This window comes from Plecotus auritus (genome assembly GCF_963455305.1).
Source record: "Plecotus auritus genome assembly, chromosome: 9".
NCBI classification, from domain to species: Eukaryota; Metazoa; Chordata; class Mammalia; order Chiroptera; family Vespertilionidae; genus Plecotus; species Plecotus auritus.
In genome coordinates, this window is record NC_137783.1 from 12,649,577 (window position 1) to 12,677,489 (window position 27,913).

Below are 27,913 nucleotides of genomic sequence, written 5' to 3' on the forward strand. Positions count from 1 at the left end.
TAATGGCTACCTTTATCATCCAGGTATCAAAACCCTAGAAATGGAAAATAACATGGGATTTAAAAGAGCCCATGAGATAAACATGAAATTCATGACATTGAAATTGGGACTCAAAAGAACTGTTGGCCCAGAAAGAAACTCACTACAGACTGATTCATTTGCCTCTCAGCATAACCATTATTGCTTGTCTCATTTTCGGTTCTTATAAGTGTATTTCTAGTATCACATGATCTCACTCATCTAGGGGAAATAATGAACAACATAAACTGAGGAACAAAAACAGACCCGGAGACTGGGAAGCATCGATCAGACTGTCAAACCTCAGAGGGAAGTTAGGGGAGGGTGGGGGGAAGGGGGAGAGACCAACCAAAGGACTTGTATGCATGCATATAAGCCTAACCAGTGGTCACAGACAACAGGGGGGTGGGGGCATGCGTGGGGAGGGGTTTGGGATGGGAATGGGGGGATGAGGACAAATAGGTGATACCTTAATCAATAAAGAAATTAAAAACAAAACGAAACATGAAATTCCATCTGTAGTGTTAGTTCTAAAAGAGTGTACTGAAACCTGTAATGTAATATATTCCCCAAAATACCTTTGTAAATTCTGAATATAATCCTTGGTTAGTTGGCTGCAATCAATAATAAACCATTTAAATTAGCATAGACCTTAAGGCAGTGGTTCTCAACCTTTCTAATGCTGCGACCCCTTAATACAGTTCCTCATGTTGTGGTGACCCCCAACCATAAAATTATTTTCTTTGCTACTTCATAACTGTAATTTTGCTACTGTTATGAATCGTAATGTAAATATCTGTGTTTTCCGATGGTCTTAGGCGATCCTGCTAGCGGTTCTTAACCTGTGGGTCGCGACTGTAGAGCCTAAGAGAACCACTGCTGTAGAGCCTGGTTGGGGGTCACCACAACATGAGGAACTGTATTAAGGGGTCGCGGCATTAGAAATGTTGAGAACCACTGCCTTAAGGCCTTCCTACATAATTAAGGCTCTGCAAAAGAAGTTAGAAATGTGATCATTTTTCAGATAATTATTTATTGGTAGCTACTATTTTCTCAGACACAGAATAAATGCAAAACTTTTGAGTCTCTTGAATAATATTTTGAGACATTATTTGGTAATAGAACTTTAGGCCCTGGCTGGTTTGGCTCCAAAGGGTCTCAGGTTCAATTCCCAGTCAAGGGCATGTACCTGGGTTGCAAATTCATTCCCTGGACCCTAGTAGGTCGGGATTTGTTTGGGAGGCAACCAATTGATGTTCCTCTTCTCTTCTCTTTTTTGCTAATCCCTTCCTTTTTCCTTCCCTTCATCCCTTCCACTCTCTCAAAAATAAATAAATAAATGGAAAGAATATCCTTGGGTGAGGATTAACAAAAAAAAGAGAATGATGAAAGGTAAAATATGTATTTTAGAAATTTCATTAGGCTATAGAGAAAAACTTTTAAAAAGTGTTCATGCATTTCCCAAGTATAATAGTAAAAGAAATTATTACTATTGTACTTTTGATATAAAAGTTTGTAAGAAAGTTTAAATTCACTAGGTTCCAATGCACTCTATGATTTTATTTGCTATGTGAATAAAAGTATTTTTAAAAACCTAAAATAAATGTACTCCCAATAAAGAATCAACACTGTTTCACATGTTTTATTTTGTCATACATTCTTCTAGAACCGGGTTCATTTTTCCAGTTTTGTAGAAAAATAAATGTTCCAGCCACCATTTACTTAACTGTCTAGTCTCTAAGACCAATCAATATGTTCCCTGGAAAGATGAATAAGTCTCCTGACTAACTCATTTTCTTAAAATTCTTTAAGACAAAGAAATAACTTTTTTTTTTTTACTCCCAAAGCACAGTATTTCAACAGCAGCAGCCAAAATGGGGTTTTAGCAGCTTAACTTTACCCCCTAAATAAAGCTTTGTATAAACCAGTGATTTTACTACAAAAACACTGTCCTTGAAAAAAAGGAATAGCAATCTGACATCAATGCAAAACTTGGAATGATTAGGTCATAAACATGGCACTTACAAAAGGTAGCTTATGAGAACATTCCACTTAAGAAGTGGTTACTTTTCTGTCCCTCCTTTACACCATCAAAAAAAAAAAAAGGAAACCCTTCCTTTAAAAATTCCCCTTAAATTTGTCTATAAAATTTCAGAAATGCCTTGTACCCAAAAACAAGTGTTTAAAAACAAACAAAAAAACTGTGCTAACAACTCTTACAATTCAGATACATACATACATACATATATATATATGTATATATATATACACACACATATATATATATATATTTTATAACATCTTAAGACTGCAAGAGTTCTTATATTCAGTAGCTCTCTGGTTTAAGACGACCTCCATCTCCTTCACTTACAAAACGTTTTCTGCCCCTGTAATGCAAAGAACATAAACATGAAAACATTCTGACTACAGTCAATTTAAACAACTTAAAACTTGATATTTCCTGGTTATTCGTTAAGTTTTGAAAGTTTTATTGTTTTTTTAAAAAGTCAGTATGGCTCTAAATCTTTTGTAAAACTCTTCCTGCTATATTTTTCCTAGAATTCAATATCCTATTGAATAAAAGCTTAATTATTAAATTAAGTTCATTGTTCAAAGGGAGTCATGTTAAAAAATGTTAAAATACAGGACAAACATTTGTTATTTAGAAATTTAATACTTACTTCTACTGTGTTATTAATATTATTTGAAAGCTAAACAGCCAAATAGGAATCAACAATATAATCTGGAATTATGCAAACTAGAGCTATACAACCTATCAAAATATCCATGTTTAAAATATCTTTAAAAATTTTTTTTCAGATGTAGAAAAGCCATTAACCTGAATATGGAAAAATATATCAAATTAATTCCAGTCCATGCCCCTTTTGGGGATTCATATTATTTCAAGTGACCTGCTCTGTACTGTAACCACATTCTAGCTACATGTAGTAGCAACAGCCCAGGAGAAACAGTTGGCCAGCAGCCTAAAGCAATAAGTGGAAAACAGAGCTTGGGCAGAATTAGCCCTTATTCTCTGACCAACACGCACAGGCACTTGAGACCACACACAAATGTGCACTTCACAAACTAAGCAAAAGGAGAGAGGATAAATAGTCCAAAGTTTAGGTATCTCTTCAAATGACACTTGATAGTAAGGCCATAACAGAAGTAACCGGTTAGACCTTTGAACAGAGGCTGAAACTTTTAAAAAGCCAGTGCCAGGGTGTTGACCCTTTTTCACACTAAGTCTAACTGTAAACTAGCTATATTTTCCTGAACATAAAGGCATACACTGTAATATTAGGAGGCCAAGGTGAGGAACAAAACAGTAAGTTGCAAGAAGTCTTGCCAAAGTTGACAGTTTAACTGATGTATACCACTTGGCACATCAGCACATAAAGAATGCCATCACCAAGTAGAGATCTACATTTTCAAATATTTTTATCAAAGCCATTAAATTGTATCTTCCACTGTTATCTTTTTCTTCTCTCTTAATGGCTTCTATTTTCTACAACAAGGGACACTGCCAGGAAGTATTTCTCTGAGATTTAACACTCACAATATACTTAAATAAAAATATACAAACTTGGAAAATTTTTGATGAAAATTATAAAAACTTAAAATGTACGTAAAACAGACTCACAAAGATTAGCTATTACTAAAGAGTTAGATCCTCGTAGCACAAATATAAAGATCCAATTAGCCCCAATTCTCCATTCTATGAAGGAGCAAAAGAAAGCAACTTAAGAGTACAGGAATGATCCTAACATCTTTGAAGCCAGAAAAAGTCTGGATTAATCCTTGGTCTCTACCATTTGTGACCTTAGAAAAGGTATATTACACCCCACTAAGACTCAATTTTCTCATTGATGGTAACATTGACACTGAAATAGTATTTAAACTACTTAGAACAGAACTGCTCCACAAAATTTGACTTCCAGTGGTTTTATGAGTTTAAATTCACAAGGGGGACAAAATAAGCTTCACCCCTGTTTCTCCATAAACACAAAATAGATGATTTTTCAATCTTGAGTGGCTCCAGGGAAGTGTATTATTTTTCTGACAGAACTGGAATGATGGAAAATTAACTTAGCCTTCCAAGCACCTCAGTATTTTAAGTTGAAAAAGTAATAAAGTACCTTGAAGGACAAAGATCTCTGAGTTGTTTGGAAATTATTCCAGCCTGAAAACATTCTTCTACAAATCTCTCAAGCACGGAGTATGAATATGGGACATCCAGATTAATGTCCGGAATTTCATTATAAATTCTCTCATAACCCTAAAAAAATGCAATTGTATACAGAATTGTTAGTCCACAGAAAATACATAATGCCATACAATTCTTCATTTGAATAACATTTTCACTCTATAATTAATAAATTTGTTATTTAAGCTATATTTAAGGCCAAATGTTTATATAATAAGACTTAAAGTCAGGTCTGAACCTTGAAACAGGTACATTTGTTATAGGATGTTTTATTTAAAACTGTTCTCTCAAATGATCTTGAGACCGACTGAGATATAGGACCCATTTCTTTCCCATATACTTCTCTATATACAGGGATGGGCAAAACTAGGTTTCCAGTTGTAGTACAAAGAATATAATAATAAATAGTACAAGAATAAACTGTTTCTCATACAACTGTAAACCTACTTTTGCCCACTCCTGTACATTTACATTTAAAAAAAAAAAGGCAAGAACCTCACCAACACTTTAATAGCAATGCATACAATTTTAAATAGAAATAAATTGAAGTATAATTTGCTAAACGTTTGTTTCTCCTTAAATATAAAACAGAAATTATATCTTAGAAATAGAACTCTTGAGAATAACACACAATCACATTTTTTAAAATGCAGGTTAAAAAAACCTATTGAAGTGTTCCTTTCCAAAAAATGACTGCAAGAGATTCAAACATAAACACTACTATTTAAAAACAAACAAACAAACAAAAAGCTATAGACATACTACTGCTAAACATATCTAAAGGAAAATTTCATTAACAATTCATTATCTTTATTCAATCATATATTTAAGGTATAAGCCTAAAAATTGTTCAAAATAATGTTATACTTACTCTTTTCATTTGGTCTAGAGTAATCGTAGAAGATTTCCAAAGGGATTTTAACAAATCCAAAATCATCTTAAATGTACTTTCTCCAGTTGACTCCAAAACCATTACAATGGCCTTAAAATTAAATGAATGCATGAATGTATTTTTGGTCATTAATTCATGTAAGAAACTGCTCTTAAATGTATTAGATTCCTTTAATCTGTAACTATAATTCTTACAAAAATTTAAAAACAATTTTCTCCATTAACATTAACTTGTTTTTTAATCCTCACCCGAGGATGTTTTTCATTGATTTTCAAAAAAACAAGATGTATATTATTAAAGAAGTATTATGTGTCTGTAGTACAAAAAAAGGAACACAATAGCCCTAGCTGGTGTGGCTCAGTTAGTTGGAGCGTTGTCCCATGTGCACCAGAAGGTCTCAGGTTCAATTACTGGTCAGGGTACATACTTAGGTTGCGGGTTTGATCCTCGGTCAGAGCATGTACAGGAAGCAACCGATGCATGTATCTCTCTCACAATGATGTTTCTCTTTCCCTTCCTTCTCTACAATCAATTTTTTAAAAAGGAACACAATAATTCTCTTTGGCATATCAAAGTAATCTTACTTCATATACAAGCTCATGGTGAAAATGAGGTACTTCCAGTTCCTTAAGGCAATGTTCAGCTTCAGATATGTCTCCAGAGAGTAAATACTCTTTCAGCAGCATAACAATCTATTAAATTTAAAAATTGAGTTGTGTCAGAATTTCTGATTTTTTAAATAATTGTGCTTTGTCTAAAGGATTTACTTACCTCATCTCAATATATTATATGATGAAATAGCAGGTTACAAACAGCTAAGAACATACAGACTTGACATGTCACAATCATTAAAATTTTTTCATGCTTAAAAAAATCTCCAATTTTAAATGGCTAATTATGAAGAAAATGAAGTGATTCAGAGTGTCTTAATAATCACTGAGATTTGTGAATAGACTTAAGACTTTCACGGCCTGGGTTGTGACCGTAATTCTTTAATGCTCCCTGTAAAACAAGGGATCTTAAATACCACTAGAGGGCACTAACTGAAAGTCTCAAAATGAACTTTTGAAGTGGCACAAATTCTCCCTTTCATCAAGATGACCTTAATATTGTACTGGGAGCCAAAAAGCAAAATATCAGGGCTTTACTAGACAGGGTAAAGATTTCCATTTACTTTTCTCTGAGGATTTGAAAACCATTATCTAAAACGTTCATCAGTAATTCAGCTTCCAATAATATATAGCTAAAGAGGCAAGTCTTGTCTTTCTTATTCAAATTTATATAGTAACACCTATGGCCCTAGAGAAAATGGGGAAGAGTTTTTGAACAAGAGAATGTCAATTAAGAATGTTTTTTCCCTATACAATACGTGTTAAAGTCACCTTTGCACTTAGAAGATGCGTGATGCTGGTTAAATGAATAAAGTAATTTCATTGTCTCTACTTCATATTTCACACTTCTACAACATATTTCATAAAAGGTATAATACAATTTGATTAACAGAATACATCCTGATAATTCCTATTATGCTTTAGAAAAATAAATATATGTCATTTGAATAACTTTCACTTTATAATTAATAAATTTATTATTTAAATATTACTTAGTTTTTAAACTTTGTTACGTAACTGAAAGTTTACATGTTTTCCATCAGGTTCCATGAATTTTTGAGAATGATGAATTATGAATACATGTATACATTTCAAAAAGTCCTCTTTGTCCAACTCATCTTTCCAAGTAAAAGGAAATGAACATCCAAATAATGTCAAACTGAAATACTGCGTAGTTTTATTTCAATTTTTATTTTAACCATTTTTTGTTGAGATAATTTACATACCATAAAATAGTTTGGGAGTTTCTCAAAATATTAATTTGTGGGAGAGTACAGATAGTTCTCGACTTATGATGGGATTATGTTCCAATAAACACGTAAGTTGAAAATATGTCAAAAATGTATTTAATACACATAACCTACCGAACATCATAGTTTAGACTAGCCTATCTTAAACATGCTCAGAACAACTTACATTAGCCTATAATTAGGCAAAATCATGTTGTTTCCACTGCCCAGCATCACAAGAAAGAATCATACTGCATATCGCTAACCCAGGAAAAGATCAAAATTCAAAGTATAGTTTCTACTGAATGCATATAGCTTTCCCATCATCACAAAGTCAAAAAATCATGAAGTCAAACCATCCCAAATTGGGGACCATCTGTATTACCATCTTATCAACATTAAGTCTTTAATACATAAACATGGGATAGCTTTCTATTTACTTTGGTCTTCTTTCATTTCTTTCAACAATGTTTGCAGTTTTCACTGCACAAGACACTTCTTTTGATACGTTTATTCCTATTTTCATCTTTTTTATGCTATTGAAAATATAATTGTTTTCTTAATTTCATTTTAGATCACTCAGTGCAGAAAACTGAATTTTTTTATATTTATCTTACATACTGCATCCTTGCTGAATTCATTTATTAATAGTTTGGCTCTTTGCTTTTGTATTTTTGTAGATTCATTTGGTTTTCCTTATACAGATCATGTCAGCTGGGACTAGAGAATTTACTTCCTTTACAATCTAGGTGCCTTTTATTTCATTTTCTTGCCAAACTGCCCTAGTATCTTGACTGTTTTTATACCTCAATTGCTCTAATAACTTTTTAATTAAAAAAAAGATATTGAAATTATATTACATGATTACAAACACCAACCCATCTATCTTAACACACATAAAAGCAAACTGGTCCAAGCTCTAACTACATTTTAAGGTCCTTAACACTCAAGTAAGTATACATGTCACTAAGAAATTTATTTTCACAACTATAGTCACATATAAAGATTATAATCTAAATTTAGAAGCACACGAAACTTTAAAATCTTCTAATTTTCTGAAAAATCTGCAAATAAGATTAATTTTTTGTTTGTTAGTTTCTTGACATAGAAACATACTGCCAGGGAAAAATTATCCAGAGACTAAAACTGGCATTTTAATGTAGTAAATTAGTTACATATTTTAAAGCATGAACAAAGGTAGTGAATCTTCTTACAAAAATTTACCACTCTAATCTAATCTAGTAATAATTCATAATTTATAATCTGAGACTATCCAAATTTTAAAATGCTCACATAAAAAATATATTTTTTGGGTAACTACAAAATTGCAATAGTATTTGAAAAAATTTAAATACCGACATAAAAAGATTTCATGCATTCTTTTAAGGTTCATTCATAGCTTTCTTAATCATAAAAGCCCTTTTAACTTAACACAGTCTAATTTTTAAGTTAAGGAAACCATACAAATTTAATAACAATTATATAATTATTGGACAACTTATAGCAAAACCATATGAAGCCAAATATACAAAGATTATTCAATTTTCCATTTGCAGCTATAAGACTGAAGTTAATTTTTGTCCACAAAAATATCAGCTAGAGGGCATAGTTTATTTTCCTAGAATACGTATAAACTAAGTTAAAGATAATATACCAATAGTTACCTCTTTAACAAGGTGATTAACAGGCTTCTGCCCACCGCCAGAGCCCCACACGCTATCTTTGCGCTTTCCACCTTTAGACATACTCAGGAGCACAGTAGCCTTGTCCAGAGCAGCTCTACAAAAAAAATAATTTTGACATTTGGACATGCTTCAGCTGGACCAAAACATGGATAAAGTTGGGGGGGGGGGGGATAGAATTCAAGCTTTCCTTCCCACCAGAGCGACCATTCCACTATGACCTGAAGTAGTCCTCAAAAATTAACATCTACACCTAAGAAAACCTAAGACATGGCTAAATCCAAATATAAGTTTCCACATAGTATTTAAAAATCATATAGCCTAACTCCCAAATATCACATTTAGCTTATAATTAATTATACCAAAGAACAAGAGTGAAAAACATTATTTAAGATTTCTATGACAGATAAAAATATAAAATAAAATGGAAATAGGGCTTTGTTAATATTGTCTATCTTATTAGAATACTATATAATAAAGAGCTAATATGCTAATTAGACCGGATGGCAGAACGATCTTCTGGAAAGACCAGTGGGTGGGGGGCAGGGCCACAAGGCAGCTGGGGCTGCTGCTACGGCCGAGGCCCTTGGACAAATTTCGTGCATCGGGCTTCTAGTATTAAATAATTACAGAATGTTTAAACCTAAAGCGACCTTAAAGAAAACTCTAAGTCCAATCCTTACATTTTATAAATAAGGAAACTGAGGTCCAGAGAAGAGTGGTGTGACATGAAGATAGCTAATGGTTTAAAACCCAGAACTTCTGCCTAGCTTGTGTGGTTCAGTGGTTGAGCATTGACCCATGAACCAGGAGGTCATGGTTTGATTCCTGGTCAGGGCACACACCTGGGTCTCAGGCTCGATTCCCAACAGGGGGCATACAGGAGGCAGCTGATCAATGATTCTCTCTTATCATTGACTAGAGGCCCAATGCACGAAATTTGTGCAAGGGCCTTGGCCCTGGCTCCCGCCTGCCACGATCGGGGGCCTCTGCCGCCTCTGCCTTGGCCCCCGCCTGCCCCAGCTTTGTCAGGAAGGAAAGACATCCAGAAGGATGTCCGGTCTAATTAGCATATTATGCTTTTACTATACAGATGTTTCTATCCCTCTTCCTCCCTCTCTGAAATCAATTTTTTTTAATAAATAAAACCCAGAACTTCTGCATTAGAGTAATGTTCTCTTCCTATTATATTAGGCCAACAATCTCTCAATTTTGTTTTAACAGTGGAGAATACAAACAAATAACAAAGAGATGTCTACAATGTCTAATTAATTCATCTGTCATTTCAATAGAATCCTGTGGAATTTTAAACTCATTTGAAATTCTAAGTAGGAAAATTAATTTACTTACCTAGCCTGTACACAATCTACAGTTCCTCTGTAACTATCAATATAGGTATTACATAAAATTCCATCTCCAACAGCTCTTGCAATAAATTGGCCCACCAACTACAATAAGGGGAAAAAAGCTATATTAAAAAATCTAAAATAAACCTTTACAATTTCTAAATACATAAATGATGAAGACTGTTTGAACTATACAGTCAACACCAACAATCGTAAATTGTAGGTATTTTTTAGAATGTTCAAAAAAAACCACATTTATTCAGCACCTAACTAGTTATGCTTGGCACACACTCCAACAACTTAACCTTCAAGTTAAATGACATGGGGGGATAGCACATCTGTTTTGCTCACTACTGACTCCCCAACACCTTACCTTGCACAATGCCTGAAACAGAGTATGTGATTAAAAATACTTGTTAAGTTAATGACTTAAAGTCAAGAGAAACCTCTCTTGTGGGAAAAATAAATGGGACTAGGTTTTCTCAAAAAGGAATTTATCTTATGGTGAAAAGTTGTGTAAAAATATTTGTCTGAAAGTATGTTTATAGCATTATTTCTTATAAAAAGTGGAAACTTTAGTGTCCAAAAAATTAAGGTATGTTTACATGGTACATATATAAGATGGTACACTATGTGGCCACAGGGAAATATATTTACATTTTATGCTGTAAAGGAAATCAAGTTTACAAATAGCATATTAAGTATGATTCCATTTTTTATTAAAACAAAAAATATAAGGATATACAAAATACATACTTATACCCACAGAAAGTAAAATGGAACATTAAGCATCAAAATATAAACTGACTATTTTTCTTCATTTTGGCTTTTTATTTTTTAATTTCATAATGAATATGAACTTACATAATCATTTTTTTCCAAGTATGAGTACTGATACTTTATTTTTTTTAAATATATTTTTATTGATTTCAGAGAGGAAGGGAGAGGAAGAGATGAGAAACATCAATGATGAGAGAGAATCATTGACCGGCTGCCTCATGCATGCCCCCTATTGGGGACCGAGCCCACAACCCAGGCATGTGCCCTTGACCGGAACTGAACCCAGGCCTCTTCAGTCCACAGGTCTATGCTCTATCCACTGAGCCAAACCAACCAGGGATGAGTACTAATATTTTAAAACATCCACGTTTGAATCACATTTAGGAATTAACCTACCTATACTCTATTCCCAAGTTAATGTTTAAGTGCTCCTACCTTGATTTAAAACTTCGGTCAAGGAATCAGAAAAAAATTTCACACATTTTTTATTTCAAACCAGAAAGTCATGTTATAATGTCAGCATGTATGAAGTCTAATATAAGTATAAGCTTTGAGCCCTAGTTGGTTTGGCTCAATGGATAGAGCGTCGGCCTGCAGACTGAAGGGTCCTGGGTTCAATTGCGGTCAAGGGCACATGCATGGGTTGCAGGCTCAATCCCCAGTAGGGGGCATGCAGGAGGCAACCAATAAATGATTCTCTCTCACTATTGATGTTTCTATCTCCTCTCTCCCTTCTTCTCTGAAATCAATAAAAATATTATTTTAAAAAGTATAAGGCTGCCAAAACCGGTTTGGCTCAGTGGATAGAGAATCAGCCTGCGGACTGAAAGGTCCCAGGTTTGATTCCGGTCAAGGGCACGTAACTTGGTTGTGGGCACATCCCCGGTAGGAGGTGTGCAAGTGGCAGCTGATCGATGTTTCTCTCTCATTGATGTTTCTAACTCTCTATCCCTCTTCCTTCCTCTCTGTAAAAAAAAAATCAATAAAATATATTTTTTTTAAAAAAAAGTATAAGGCTTTGAGAAAAGAAACCTAAACAGAAGCATAAACCATGAATTTTCTAATTATTTCCCACAATACTACAAAAGGGAACAGTCTTCCTTATGATTATTTTATAATAAATATTAGTTAAGCAAATTCGATCCTCAATAATAATCTACATCTTTGAAAAATCCCAGCTCATAAAACATCTTAACTACGTATAATAGAGAAATTACAGATAAGAAAAAAAAAGTATGACCTAAAAACTATACAGAGCACTACGTGGAAAATATGATATAAAATTATAGTATGATGAAAACGGGGAGGGGATAGGGGCGGGGAATAGCTCAGAGAAAATACACTAAAATGTTAATGGGCTATTTTTGTGTGACAGGAAATATGGGCCATATTTTCCTCTCTCATCTAATACAATTTCCTAGCAGTGTGCATTATTTCTATACCTGGAAGGGTAGTAGAGGAAGAGAATAAACAAGAAAAATAATACAAACCTGTGGTGCTCTAGGAGTATCCAATGCTAATTCAGGTAGATCTTTCAACAATTTATCAAATGATTTTTCTACATCATTTGTGCTCATTACTGTTCCACAAAGGTCAGAAAGAAGCTTAGATGTCATTTCTCTATGACTAGCCTTTCCCTCCAATGCCAAGGATACTGCCAACACTGGTACTCCACTTTTCATTTCACCAAGATTTAAATCTCTTAGCATTTCCTATTTAAAAAAAAGTATTTTAAATTTGAAAAATCAAGGTTTTATATAACCTTACCTCTCCCCATGTGGGAATAATCAGAGAGGCAGTCAAATTTTGAGGGGTAGAATAAATATATCTTACTCTGCATATAAATTACATATTGACCCACTTTGTCAAGCTTTAACTGTTTGAACATCAATGAACTCAAGAATGTGAATTACAGGCCTGGCCAGGTAGTTCAGTAGGTTAGAGCTTCATTCTGATACGCCAGGGTTTCAGGTTCTATCCTGGGTCAGGGCACATACAAGAACCAACAAATGCGTGCATAAATGGAACAAAAAATTGCTATTTTCTCTCTCTCCCTTTCTCTCTCTCTCAAAATCAATAAAAAAATGTGAATTAAATCTAAAATAGTTTATTAAACCACATAATATTACTAAGATTGGCGTTAGGAGTTAACTAATCCTCTCCCCTATAATATATTAATATTACTTCTAGGAATATTGCTTTGTAAGCATTTATGGAGAAATATTGCTTTATAAGCATTTATGGAGAAATTCATTTCACATTATCATAATAAACTGTTTATACTCTGATTTTCTTCAAAGCTTTCCCTTTGCACAAAAATTTACTTTATACTATCATATAAAGTTTAAAATGAGATCTTAAAAGATTGTTTTTAAGTGGGATTATTGTTTTAAATGTTGGAATAAAGTTAAAATTATATTTTACAAACTATCAATTTAAAAAATATTTTATAATTATAAAAACATCATGTTGTGTCATTTTTCAGGGAAGGAAATGGCACTTAGCCCTCATCAGATCCAAAATAGGTAAGAATCTAAATTCATGAAATTTTACTCCATTTCTTAGTTAAAAATTCATTTATACAAAAAGAAAATTCTTAAACTTATTCAGTGATCCAAGATCATTCTAGTTATGTTTTGCTTTTAATAGTTTTTTCTCTCCTAAATGAAATAAATTGCAATTGCAACTTTAAGCCTACCGCAACTTCATTAGTATCTCCATGCTCAAAATATTCCTGTATGATTGGTGTTAAAGTCTTCTCAAATGCTGTTTCATCCAAAGGCAAAACTACAGTTTCATAAACACAGTTCTCCTGGGAAGAGAAGGGAGAGAAAGAGTTATAAATTAAAGAACAAAATATTCAGATAAACTGAAATTGTTTGATAATTTTATATTTCAACTGGCTAGTAATCCCAATTCTGGGAGAGAAGACGTGGTATATGCTTTGATCACTTATCACTTATATAAAAATTGAATCTGTTCTTTTAAAAAATCTAAATATAATAACCAAGACATAGATTAGAACCACTAACCACAGCAAATATGACTTGCTTCCAACCTCTCCCACACCCCCCATTATCTTCTGTTAATTCTTTATATCTCATAAAACCAATCCTTCGGTGACCAAAACGTTTTAAAATGGCTTCCTATCTTATCTAGTATTTTCATTATAACTTCACTTTTTTTTAAAATGAAGCAGGAACCAAAGCCTTCATGGTTAGTATTACCACAATAAATGTTCCTAATAACAAAAATCTATGTTGTAGTGACAAAAAATTTTCTAAGGGAAAAACACTATTAAACTGAAATTTCACAAAGAAGTATCCCTCTTCTGCTATGCAAAAATCCCTGAAATGGCCGAAACCGGTTTGGCTCAGTGGATAGAGCGTCGGCCTGCGGACTGAAAGGTCCCAGGTTCGATTCCGGTCAAGGGCATGTACCTTGGTTGCGGGCATGTCCCCAGTGGGGGGTGTGCAGGAGGCAGCTGATCGATGTTTCTCTCTCATCGATGTTTCTAACTCTCTATCTCTCCCCCTTCCTCTCTGTAAAAAATCAATAAAATATATTTAAAAAAAAAAAAATCCCTGAAATGTTTATATGTAACTTACGACTGGCTTCCACCTAATAACATAAATTTGAAAGATTATATATTAAACCTAGAATATTTAGCAAAGTTTCTATGGTATTTGAGTCCTACTGGTTTTAAAATATATTTTTTCATGCTCTCTTAGAAATATTTCTACATCCATTAAAATAGTTAAGTACATACATATAGTTAAGTAAACAATATACAACAAAAACAATCTAACATATACCCTGATAAATTCCTGTCTAAAATTTTCATCACATCTTATCTTATACATCTTATCTTCATCCAAAGCTGTAGGAGGATGGGAAGGGGGAACAGACACAATAGGAAGAGTAAATGGAGGTACATGATAAAAAAAGATTGGCCATGAGTTATTAATTATTAAAGTTGGTAAAGCTAGGAGATGAGTACAAGTAGGTTCATTATACTATTCTACTATGGGATAAGTTAGAAACTTCCCAGTAAAAAGATAAATATATGTAAATTCATTAGAAAATCTATGAAAATTTTATATTCTCAGCACTATCTCTAGAAAAAAGATCCATGTTTCAAAATTACCAAACTTAACATCTTAAACAGCAATAATAAAAGCCATTTAATATTTGTTTTTACTAATATTAAAAAATTATGTTCTTCTCAATTCTCATTACTATAGAAACTAAATTAACTCAAAAGAATTTACTGAAAAACAATTTGATAATCTTAAGTAAATTTGTGAAGATCTATTTTTGATTCACTTCAGAAACCAAAAGAAAATTATGCATACACTAGAAGCCCAGTGCACGAATTCATGCACCAGTGGGGTCCCTCAGCCTGGCCAGCGATCAGGGCCGATCGGTGCCGGCAAGCTGGGGGAGGGACTGCAGGAGGTTGGCCAGCTGCGGGAGCGCACTGACCACCAGGCAGCAGCTCCTGCATTGAATGTCTGCCCCATGGTGGTCAGTGTGTCATCATAGCGACCGGTTGACTGGTCATTCGGTCAACTGGTCATACCGGTCTCTTAGGCTTTTATATATATAGATTACTATATCTTGTTTTTTTCCTAATCCAAAATTAACCTAACAGTCTGAAGGTACTGAGTAAATAAATGACTTACATGCATATATTAATGTGTGTGTCTATATACATATATAGTCATAAATTACACATACACATATTAGTATATATAATCATATACATATGACTTGACAGTTATAGATTATAAACACAGACATAGAACATATGACTTGACAAACATATGAGTACACAACGAACATGAGATCAAAAAAGTGTATAAGGATTTAAACATATATTAAAAAAGCAAAAACACAGATACCTGGTCATCATCATAGTTAGGATCTTTCACATCCACTTCCTCCACATCATATACCTGCCCGGGTGTACCCCAAACACCTTTGCCTCCTGCACCACCTGAAAAGTTTTTAATTAAAAAAGCAAAGAGAAATTTGAAAGAACTCTAGATGTTCAGATGTTAATTAAAAGTAACAGCTGCCCAGCCGGTGTGCTCAGCGGTTGAGCACTGACCCACGCACCAAGAGGTTGCTAGTTCAATTACCAGTCAGGGCATATCCCGGGTTGGGACTCAATCCCCAGTATGGGGCATGCAGGAGGCAACTGATTGATGTTTCTATCTCTCTCTCCCTACTCCCTTCCTCTTAAAAAAAAAAAAAAATCAATGAAACATCTTAAAATAAATAACAGCTAAAAAACTATTTTTTTCTAGTTGAGACTTATACTTTAAACCTCTTTTTATTCTGATCATTGCTTTTTCAGTAAAGATTAGATATTTTATAATCTACTTAGAAACATCAAGTTGAAATAGTTTATAAAGTTAAAACTAAAAAGGCAGCTGCTTTAAAATAAAAGCAAAACAAATAAAAAGATCACACAAAAAATAGCTATACTGGGGACCTCAAAGAAGGTGATATTTCAATTTAGCTCTAAATTTTATTTGCCATTTCTTGATATCAACACAAAAAGAAATTATGTTGAGCCAGAACGATGTGGCATAGAAAACTCAATAAGTAAGAAATTAATTAACAAAGAAACACCATGACCACCACCATGTTTTAAAGTCAAATACTCTTTAGATATAAAAGTACATATTAAACTATACTTTGCAACTAGCAATGATACAAATAATTGCTTTTTAAGCATTAAGAGCACTAATCATTATTTCTCTCTACTTCTATATACAAGCAGATCAGTAGAAATTTAAAATGCAATTTTCAAAGTTGCTTTTCCATATAAACTTACTGAAATGTTTTTATAAGGCTCAATATATTGAATAATTTTAAAGAAGTTTACAGTATCACCAATATTTTAGAGGTTTTTATTTTATATCCAGAGTATAATCCTTGTCACCAGAGCAAAATAGAATCTGAGAATTAGTTTCTATTTTGATCCAACCAATGGCTATAGAGCCATTCAACAATAACTATTTTGGACAAATGACAAAAACATTTTTGCAAGAACCCAATAGGCCACTAGTATGTGGCTCGCGAGCCGTGGTTTGCCGCTCTGTTGACTAATGAGTTTGCCGACCACTGCCCTAGGCTATAAGTTGAAGTTCCCACCATTTAGAAGTTAGTAAAATCACCAAACTGTATCAAAATCCTACCATAGACAAAAGATGACAGACCCCCCCCAAATCAACAAATATTTAAGTATAGTATCTATGTAGCTAGTCACTACTCCAAGCACTAGAGATACAGCAGAGAAACAGATAATTCTACTCCAGTATCCAAGATAAACAGAGCTAAAGAGAACTCAGAACTAGATCTATGAAATCATTAAAATTCTGTGAATAATATTACCAATCAAATTTACATGTATCATGTATTCTTCACAATGACCATAATCTGATTCATCAGACCAGGGGTGGGGAATGCCCGGCTCTCAGGCTGTATAATTTGGTCTGGCCCTGCCAAGGCATTAGAGGTTAGTTAATTAAATGTTTGACCAAATATAGCAGGCTAATTTTTAAGTTGATAATTTTGTAAATATCCAAATGGCCCTTGGCAGAAAAAGGGTTCCCCACCCTGCCTTAGACAATAGATACGATGAATTCCTGACCTTGTTTCTTTCAAGCAAAGTTAGAGAGAACATGCATAATTCATAACTGTGAAAAACGTCAGTGTGTAATTTGCTGGAAATAATAAAGTTCTGATAAAAAAAACTAAATCTATTAAAACATGAAAAATGAAAATGCCTCAACTTAAAAAGTGGCATGACCCTCAGTTTAGTACTATGTAAGAAATATATACAAACCCAAATCTTATGTTATCATTGTTTAAATATCTCTCATTTGTAGAACAAGGAAATTGTAGTACAAAAACCGGGCAGTATTTTTTCCACTTGTGTCTTTGGATGTGGTATATACCAACCTTTCTTTGGTAGTCCCCGTCCTTTCCCAGATCTGGATCGCCTATCTAGCAACCTTCCCTTTGGACTGGTTGGTACAGTTACTCCACTTCTAATGGCTTCGCTTCCATTATCACTAACTGAATCGCCTCTGCCAGAGTCCCGGGATGAGTTTTTCCGTAGGCGCCTTTTTGCCTTGGCATTAATTTTAGCTTCATTAATGGAGGATGCTGAAATCCAATTTCCATTTATCTCATTCTTTATATCCTCAGTCCCAGCATTTTCTTCATCGCCAGAAAACAGAGAGTCACTTAGGTTATCAGGATCTTAAAGAGGAAAATGAAGAAAGGTAAGTATTTTAACCATCTACTGTTATATTAATTACTAGCGGCCCGATGCACAAAATTCTTGCAAGAGTAGGCCTTCCTTCCTCTGGCTGCTGGCATTGCTGCCCTCTGGCACCTGGGACCCGGGCTTCCCTCCAGCTGCCAGCAGGCACCTGGGACCCGGGCTTCCCTCCAGCTGCCAGCAGGCACCTGGGACCTGGGCTTCCCTCGCAGCCCCAGCTTCGTCCGGAAGATCGTCCAGAAGGATGTCCAGTCTAATTAGCACATTACACTTTTATTAATATAGATAGTCATAACTTATGTTAGGTTGAATCACATGAAATTACCACCTTTTAGGTCACTCATGGTCACATATTGGCAATTCCTTATGGTTCAATCTAAATGACAACTAAATAGGATTGCTTTTCACATTATCAAGAAAAGTAAACTAAGGCATTGAATATAAATGAACAAAGTTTACTAAAAGCATGCTATTTCGTGTTATATACCACATATCTTAATATAAGCATCAAATATAAAACCTTTAGACTTTGGTGAGATAAGAGAGCTAAGCAGTTGAAGATATAAGACTAAGGATCTTGGAAAAAAGATAAACTAATATGTACAGAATGCCTAATATTATTTATCAGGCACTGTGTTGGCACTCTGTCATTTACCCACAAGTGTGAGAGCTATTTACTACATCATTTATACAGTTAAGGAAACTAAGGCTAAAATTATTTAAATAACTTGCCAAACATCTCATGATTGATTACAGATAGTTAGGAAATATTACTAATCTGGCAAATAAGTGATCACATATGATTGTTGAGTTGAACTGTTCATTGCTTTCAAAGATAAAGCTTGCTTTCAAAGCCATCATTTAAAGTCCTAATTCATCTCTCCAAACTTGACCCACATTACTTAGCCATCCTCTGAAAATCTTCCAGCAACATATTTGGAGTTTCCAGTGGTCTTCTGTTTAGAATGTCATCCTCACTGCTCTTTCAGTTACAATCCTTGAGGATATAGGTCAAGTATTACTTCCTCTGTAAAAACTTTCCTCACACTTCTACCCACAATAACACTGATGCTCTTATCACTCATTAACCACATCACCAAAATCACTTTATTTTTATATTAGCAGTCCTGCTTTTCCAAATAAGTCATAAGCTTCAAAAGAGGAATTGTACTTCTTGGTATCCTCAGCACCTAGTAGAGTATCCTTCATACTACCAACTCAAATGTCTGTGCAGATCAAATGACACAGACAGTCAGCTTTGCTCTGAAAACTTTGTAAGTCAGAAAACTACTATATCAGTTACCCATAGGCCAGAGGTTTTTTGTTTGTTTGTTTGTTTTTCCACTTAGGCCAACTCAAGTCAGAGTTTAATTCCTCAGCTGATTTTAAATATTTCCAAATGTAATTAGGATGTGTCAATTCTATGTGCCTGGGCTTTAACATGTTTTAATATAGTTGAAACTGAATTTTTTTACATCAACCTTTAAAAAGTACAGATACGTTAAAATCGTTATAATTCTTGACAAAACATAAAATTTAGAAACAAACATTGTGTCAAATTACTTAATTAGTCTCATAAGCATTCTCCATGCCCTCGGTCCTCAAACCATTCTCCAAACTGCATGGAGACTGATTTTCTAAAACATGTCCCTGCTGCCCTGACCCGTTGGCTCAGTGGATAGAGCGTCAGTGGATAGAGCGTCCCGGGTTCGATTCTGGTCAAGGGCATGTACTTTGGTTGCGGGCACATCCCCAGTAGGGGGTGTGCAGGAGGCAGCTGATCGATGTTTCTCTCTCATCGATGTTTCTAACTCTCTATCCCTCTCCCTTCCTCTCTGTAAAAAATCAATAAAATATATTTTTTAAAAAAAACTTTAAAAAAAATAAATAAAAATAAAACATGCCCCTGCTGAAAACCATTTGATGGTATTCTCATGAGGTCAAAATGTAAACTCATTAATTTGTAATTTCTGATCTTGTCCCTGCTTACATCACCAGAATAATTGCTGACCTCTCCACATTCAAATAGTTAGAGCTCAGATTTGGTACCACAGGGGGGATTATGATATGCCAATATGTGATCATTACTGACCTACTAATGGGGGATTCATTTAGCAGAATACAGAATGTATTAGAAAAAAGAGAAAGTATAAAGTGGGAGTCCAGCTAAGAAAATGTTGCAGTAATTTAGTCACAAACTAACTGGAAAGGGAAAGGTTAGTAACTTTGGGGTAAATAAGAAAGTAGTACTTTTAACCAAAAAATAATGAGCTTTTAAACAAAATAGATTCAAGAAAAGTGAAATGATATCTTGCAAAGATTTTTAGGAAAGGAAGCCAGGGTTAGCTATAACCATCATTATAGCTAAACTAATAGTCATAGTAGTAATACTATTACCTTTGTCATTACCATCACTATTGTGTTCTACTAAATACCAGATTCTATCCTACGCACTTCACATACATGGTTTATAATCTTCACAAAACTATAATGAAGATGTTTATCTTCATTTTACAGATGGAAAATGTTTCATAGAAAAGTTACACATCTAAAACAGATAGTGGTCAGAATAAAACCCACATGTGAATCTCAGATGACTGTAATTACAGGAAATACAAAGCTAGAGTACAGCAGAGTAGTGACAAATAAGAGACAGGATGAACATAGAAGGAATGCAAAGAAAGAAAAACAGAAGATTAAGAGGAAAGAGAAGGACCAGAGCTCAAATTAGATGGAGTTTCAAGTAAGAGTTGGTGGTTGAAGAAAACATTAAACATCTAACTATAACATACTGGTTTTCATTATTCTACAACTTAGAGGCCTGATGCATGAAATTCATGCATGGGTAGGGTGCCTAGGCCTGGTCGGCGATCATGGCCCATCTGTGGGGGACCGGCAGGGTGCTCAGGGGGGCCCCCCCGCTGACACCCGCCTTGGCTGGCCTGGGGCCTGCAGGCTGGGGGCAGCTCCTGCATTGAGCGTCTGCCCCCTGGTGGTCAGTACGTGTCATAGGGACTGATCATTTGCCATTCGGTTGATTTGCATATTAGGCTTTTATTATATAGAATTAAGGTGAACCACCAAACTTGCTCAGAAAATAAAGGACTTAGAAGTATAATTAAATGCTTTAAATGGTCCCTTGGAGTACATACTTCCCCACACTTGAGTTTTTCTTCTTCAACTATTTTAATATATTTTCATATACAAGGGTGGGCAAAAGTGGGTTTATATTTGTAATACAAATAAATAATGCAATAATTAATCAATAATAATACAAGAATAAACTGTGCTTCGTCTATTTATAACTGTGAGTGATTATCACACTGGACAGTTCTGAAAAGAAGTAATTACCAGATGTGTGTGTGTACACACACACACACACAATGGACTACTACTCAGCCATAAAAAATGAAATATTGCCATTTATGACAACATAAATGGATCTTGAAAGTATTATGCTAAGTAAAATAAGTCAGACAGAAAAGGACAAAAAAAAGTAAGATTTTGCTCATATGTGGAATGTAAAACAAAAAGTAACAAACAAAGGTCAGATTCAGACAACAGAATGGTGGCTACCAGAAGGTAAAGGAGGTCAAATAAACAGAAGGAGACTAGACTTTGGGTGGAGAGCACACAATAGAGTACACAGATATAGAACTATGTAATCTTATATACCTGAAAATTACATAATGTTATTAACCAATGTTACCAATATATTTTAAACATGTGTAAAACTATTTAAAAAAAAACAATTACCTACATATGAAATATATTCTTATATTGTATTATTACCATCCCCATCTCAATGAAGTACATGATACCCATTTATAACCATAAAAAAACAAGTACAGTACCCATATAACGATTGTGTATAGCAGCACCAAAATAATTATTAATTACTGTAATAATTTTTTCAACTATAACTTTCTAACACACTTAAAATCAGATTAATAAGTACAAAATGACGAAGAAGTTTCAACTTCAAGTGTCTGGTCAGATCAAAGAAAATTATTTAACTTGTACACAACAGTGAATTAAAGTCATTAAAAAATGAAGCTGTATCATTAAAAAGTGAAATATATTTAAATTACAAAAAATAATTATTTTAATTATTAACAAAGTTATAAAGCAAAAAATTATCTAAAATATATTAACATGAAAAGCTCTCACTATACAGAATATTTCAAAATCCCAATTAACTCTCTACAAAGATTATTCTAAAGCCTAGAAATACAATGAAAACAGACTAAGGAATTTCAGAGGAAAGGAAGGGGTGGGGGTGGGGAGTGATTAACTGAAGAACTTATATGCATATATGCATAGCCCATAGCACAGACTATAGAGTTGTGAAGGTCTAGGAGGGGCAGGGGCAGAGGAGATCAATGGGAAAAAAACAAATGAAGGGGACAACTATAATACTTTCAACAATAAAGATAAATTTAAAAATAATAAAAAATATAGGCTCACAAAAGAAATTGAAAAATGAAAGCTAGAAATACATTTCAAGTTGTCTGAAGTAACAGCATTTGGACATCAATTTCAAAAAAAAAACACCTTTATAATAATGTGCTATTGAAGTATGATGGAAAATAAAGAGAAAATACTCTTAGGTAATTTATAAAATATAAATTATTAGTTAGGAAAGATATCAAAGATACCAATAATAGTTTATGTTATAAAAATCACTAGGCTCATGTGAAAATATTAATGAGCAAAATATTAATGGGCACTATTCTCCATTCTGAATAAGGTTTACTATAAACTAGAGGACCGGTGCACAATATTCGTGCACTGGGGTAGGGGGTCCCCTCAGCCCGACCTGCGCCCTCTTGCAGTCGGGCATCCCCTGAGGGGTCCTTAGTGCTGCGGTGGAGGCGGGAGAGGCTCCCGCCACCACCACTGTGCTCACCAACCATAAGCCCGGCTTCTGGCTGACCAGTGCTCTCCTGTGGGAGTGCACTGACCACCAACCAGGGACCAGCTCCTGCATTGAGCGTCTGCCCCCTGATGGTCAGTGCGCGTCATAGGGACTGGTCATTCCACTGTTCGGTTGATTTGCATGTTAGGGTTTTATTATATAGCATAGCGTAGAATAAGAATAGGGAATGGGAAGGATAGGCAGAAAAATAAGAACATGTGATGAAATTCTATGAAAATAAGAATCACAAACTTGATTTAAAAAATAACATGACCTATTTTCTTGTAGCACGAATAAGATGGTTTTTAAAGTAAAGATGGTTTTAATATCATGTATTCATAAAATCTGGTATGGCCTGAAACTTGCTCATAATACAATCAAGGTTCAAAATATGAACACTTACCTGTAGAATTTACATTCAGTATCTGCTCATTTTCTACATCCATTATTCCTTAATTTCACTTGCACTGATTAAATTACCAAATGGAAGTCTTCCTTTGGGACCTATTTCTTTAAAAAGAAAAAAAATGTTTCAATATCTTCCAAACTAATATAATCAAGGTAAATTCAATTTACTTAACACTGTAAACACACACACACATACACACACAATTTCATGTGTTTTGTTTACTTTTAAAGATAGTTTACCCTAAATAATAATTGGTTTAGATCTTCTTGACACATATCTGTGTCCAAAAAAAAAAAATCCATATTTCTGGTGTGCCAAATTACCCCTTTACCTTGGCATTAGAAGATATTGCTATACATGTTTACTTCAAGTTAACAGAGTACACACACACACTTCCAATATTTTAGGAAAACAGGCCTCATAGTTAATCTGATATAAATGAATACTGGATAGTATGCTACCAATGAATTATGAGCACTACTACAAAATGCAAACAATAATATCACATGCCTGTGTTATTTTTCACTCTACAACATATCTAAAGGCAGATATATCTGCCATTTCATCACCTAGGTATCTATAATTACAGTTATACAACTTTGAGATTGGAAGAAATTTTAAAAATTGTTTTCCATAACAATGGTATTATTTTTATAATCTGAAAAATACACTTTAGAAAAAAGAATCTTACCTATTTTAAAAAGAAATGAGTACAATGACATTAGTATCTCATTATTTTAGGCCTTAATTTCAAAATGGCTTAAAAATTACTAATGCTGGAAGGTTTTAATGAAATCAGTTATCTTTTATTTAGACAATTTAACTTAGTGACATAAATTCAATGTTATATGAAAAACTATCAAGATACATTGTCATGAGAACTATTGCCAGGTGTAACCAAATATGATTTCAGAACCTATCTATCTGTAAATATTTTTCAAATAGTGGTTTACAGTACTTAAGTATTTATAGTTTACATATAAGTCCTTCCAGTCATTTACAATAATTTCACCAGCAGGGTGCTTTTCCTTTAAGACATAAAATGGAATTTCAGAGGAAATGCATTTAATGAAATTAATGAAAATGACTAATGAACTACAGAAAAGCGTATTTTTCTCATATAACTTAACCAACAATAAATGTCATTTTAGAATAATGATATATGGATGCCTCCTGGACTTAAAGGTGAAACTGATTTTTAAATTTTTCAACATATATGCTATTTTAAGATCTTTCAAGCTTGTAACGCTTTTCTCCAGAAAGGGCATTATTTTATAAAACAAAAGTAAATATCTTTTGTTCAATTAATAAATTCTTAATATGACATAATCCTTAGGCTACTAAGATGCTATCATGTTGCTTCAGAAATTAACAAAATGACATCATTCCAATTATATTCTGAATTTAAAAACATGATTTTACATAAATACCCTTTAATATCTTAATTCCCACAAACTCTGGATTTAGGATAAAAAATAACCTTAAAACATATACAAGAGATACATAAAGATATGCGAACAAAATAGTTTGCAAATTTCAACATTTAGTGTCCTTCATGGCTGAAAAAGGCACATCTGTTTCATTTTTGTGTATAAATTACATGTCACAGTGAAGTGAAAATGTCATATGATGTGTGTATGAGATTTTTACACGAGTTACATTAAAGTCTTTTTCATATTTGATGCAAGTATAATCTAAGAAAGTACAGAACACAGCCAATAAAGGAAATGAAACCATTATAACTGGTGTTTACAAAGCCCTTTATAATTAAAAGATATTTTATATGCGTTATTTCATGTACCTCTCAGAAAAATCTTGAGATAGGTACTCCACTTTGCACACAATTAAACAGATTCTAAGAAGGCAGATGATCTGTCCCCAGAAAGAGAAGGCTGCACAGTGAAAGAACCAGGGTTAGAACCTACATCTTCTAAATCCAGCACTGTTTGCACACATTCAATACCAAATCTTAGTATATACTACAGGAAGATTGTTTTTTAGGGTTAAAAGAGAAAAGTTTATTAAAACATAGACACCTACTGTTATATCAAATTTTTAAATACTGTTCTCCAAACAGTAAATATATTTATTTTAAACTATTGTACAGAACACATTCAGTTGAGCAAAGAAAATTATCAGGTAATGAACATCATCTATATGGTACCAAGTTTGTTTTTATTAAGTAATCATAAAAAATAGCCCTGTTTCTTCAGGCAATGATAATGCAATCAAGAACTCTGTCATACTTGATAGCAACACAGACATTTGGAGGATAAAGATATGTTCCCTGTTTTTACTGTCTTCAAAGTGGTGGGGTCCTCCCCCCACTTTACTTAACATTTTCGCCCCCAAATTAAAAAAATGTAAATCAATAAATTTAAACCCGCAGCCTTCATACTAAACTACAAATTTAAGCTTAAACAAGAAAACTAAACATGTTAGACAAAACTAAGGCTGAAATTAAACATTGTTTTCATTTCTACAATGTTTCACAGAAATATCCTATATAATAAAGCCTAATATGCAAATAGACCAAACGGGGACCAACCGGTCGCTATGACATGCACTGACCACCAGGGAGCAGACGCTCAAATGCAGGAGCTGCCCCCAGCCTGCAGGCCCCAGGCCAGCCAAGGCAGGTGCCAGCGGGCCCCCCACCCCCCATCACCCTGCTGGTCACCCCACAGATTGGCCCTGATCTCTGGCCAGGCCTAGGGACCCTACCCATGCATGAATTTCAGGCACTGGGCCTCTAGTACACTCAGAAATCTTCAACTGCCAAGACATTCCTTAAAAAACAGATCCTCCGTTTCTGACTCCACCCACCCACCCACCCACAAAAATACCTATTTCCTGATAATCTATATAACTGATAATCCATTCTGACAATTTTTGAAGTTCAGTCCATATGTAAGCTAGAAATTTATTTGTATTCATTCCAGGACTACAATTACAGCTAATTAGCAACTTAAAAGAAAATCAGCTAAAGTATTTAACCACAATGATGCAAAAGTGAGCACACAGAAAATATCGAAGTGTCACTTCTTTTTGCACTCCTACCAACTATTTTTTTTATTATTACAACAGAAAATCCAATGGAAATATAATACGAAGACGCCTGCTGAGACATTAGGGAATTTAACAAACCTATAGGGAAGGAAGGGTTAGGGTATAAATACCAAGTATTAAATTTGCAACCCATCGGGCAGTGGTTCCCCCCCCCCCTTTTTTTAAGCCTTACAATAGCAAGAATGCCAACATTCTAAAATTCAACAGTAAAACATAAGTAAAAACAGGCGATGGCTGTCTTTTCCACACGAAGCTGCATTTTTAACTGTTTTATCCGTAGATACTCTTCCGTTGCTGGCAACGAAGCCAGTGCTCACAAGGACGCGGGGAGACGGGCGACATTGACCTCAGCAAACCGTTTCCGAAGCTCTCCCAAAACACACACACTCGCGGGTACGCTGCAGCACCAAACTGACAAATGCAACAAGCACAGCTCGCTTTTCACAGAAAGGAGGCTCCCTTCCTTTGTCTTCTCTGGCAGATTTCATTTAAACTAAAAACATACCACCACCACCACCACCACCCTCCCCCCTCCCCCCAAAAAAACATAAAAAAACGACCCTTTGCCTCAGGAGAGGCGCAGCCCAGTCCGCGCAGGGCCGGCGGCGGGCACGTGTCCGCCTCCCCGCGGCCCCGAGAGAGCGCGGCCCCCACGGTAGCGGTCGGGCTCACTACCCCGCCGCGGGCGCAGGCCCGGACCCCCGCGGCCGCCAGTCCCGACCGGACCCGGGGCGAGGGGCGCAGGGCCTGGCCTGGATAGGCCGGGCCAAGGAGGGGTGTCTCTTCCGAGGGCTCCCATGGAGGCCAGGGGAGCGAGGAGGACGCAAGCTCCCCTCAGGATTCCAGTCAAGCCAGAAACGCGCCCCCCCAACGCCCACCCCCCACATAAAAATAAAACCTCGGCCTTCGCTGAACGGGAAGGAGCCCCTCTGCGGGAGTGCCCCGCGCGCCTGGCCCAGCGGAGCTGAGGTCCGGGAGGGGCGGGCCCGCGCCGCCGCGCTCCGGGCCCAGAGGAGGGGGCCGAGTGGGCTCGCCACTGCCCGGGGCGTTGGGGCGGGCGCGGCGGGGCGGCGGGGCTCGGAAGTGGCGGCCGGACACCCCAGCCCCGCCAACCCGGACCAGACCTGACCGGGCCGCCTCCACGCCCCCTCCCCCTCCCAACGTGCGGCTGCACCCGAGGGGAGACGGGGCTGTGGAGAGGGCGCAGTCCCCGCCGAGCGTGCGAGCCGCGCCGGTACTGACCCCTCGGGCCGCTGGCGCTGCTCGCCCAGGTCCCTGGTCCGCTGACCTGTCCCCGCTCCGCTGACTGACCCCCGCTCCACAACCTCTGCCGCTGCCTCGGAGCGTCTCTGGCCGCTCTCGCTCTGTTTTTGTTTTGTTCTACCCAGTAACACGGGGGCGAGAGGCCGGCGTTCATTGGACGAGGAGAGGAGGTCGTCTGGCCAATCGTAG

General features: G+C 35.5%; 1 protein-coding gene across 4 annotated transcripts; it reads right to left on the reverse strand.

The window, feature by feature from the left end:
* Positions 1–1,635: 1,635 nt before the first annotated feature.
* On the reverse strand, positions 1,636–27,840 carry PDCD4 (programmed cell death 4). Of its 4 annotated transcripts, none has more exons than XM_080643111.1 (12): positions 27,704–27,840; positions 23,387–23,493; positions 17,741–18,043; positions 15,670–15,764; positions 13,464–13,577; positions 12,256–12,477; positions 9,990–10,087; positions 8,622–8,736; positions 5,702–5,809; positions 5,097–5,207; positions 4,158–4,297; positions 1,636–2,405 (listed from the first exon to the last, which is right to left on the reverse strand). In XM_080643111.1, exons 2-12 carry the CDS (start codon positions 23,427–23,429, stop codon positions 2,345–2,347), a joined length of 1,410 nt encoding a protein of 469 aa, XP_080499237.1. In that variant the 5' UTR covers positions 23,430–23,493; positions 27,704–27,840; the 3' UTR covers positions 1,636–2,344. The 4 variants fall into 4 exon arrangements, with proteins under 4 accessions (XP_080499237.1, XP_080499238.1, XP_080499239.1 ...); XM_080643112.1 differs by having other exon boundaries at positions 27,750–27,788; XM_080643113.1 differs by lacking the exon at positions 27,704–27,840 and adding an exon at positions 27,360–27,404.
* Positions 27,841–27,913: the final 73 nt, after the last annotated feature.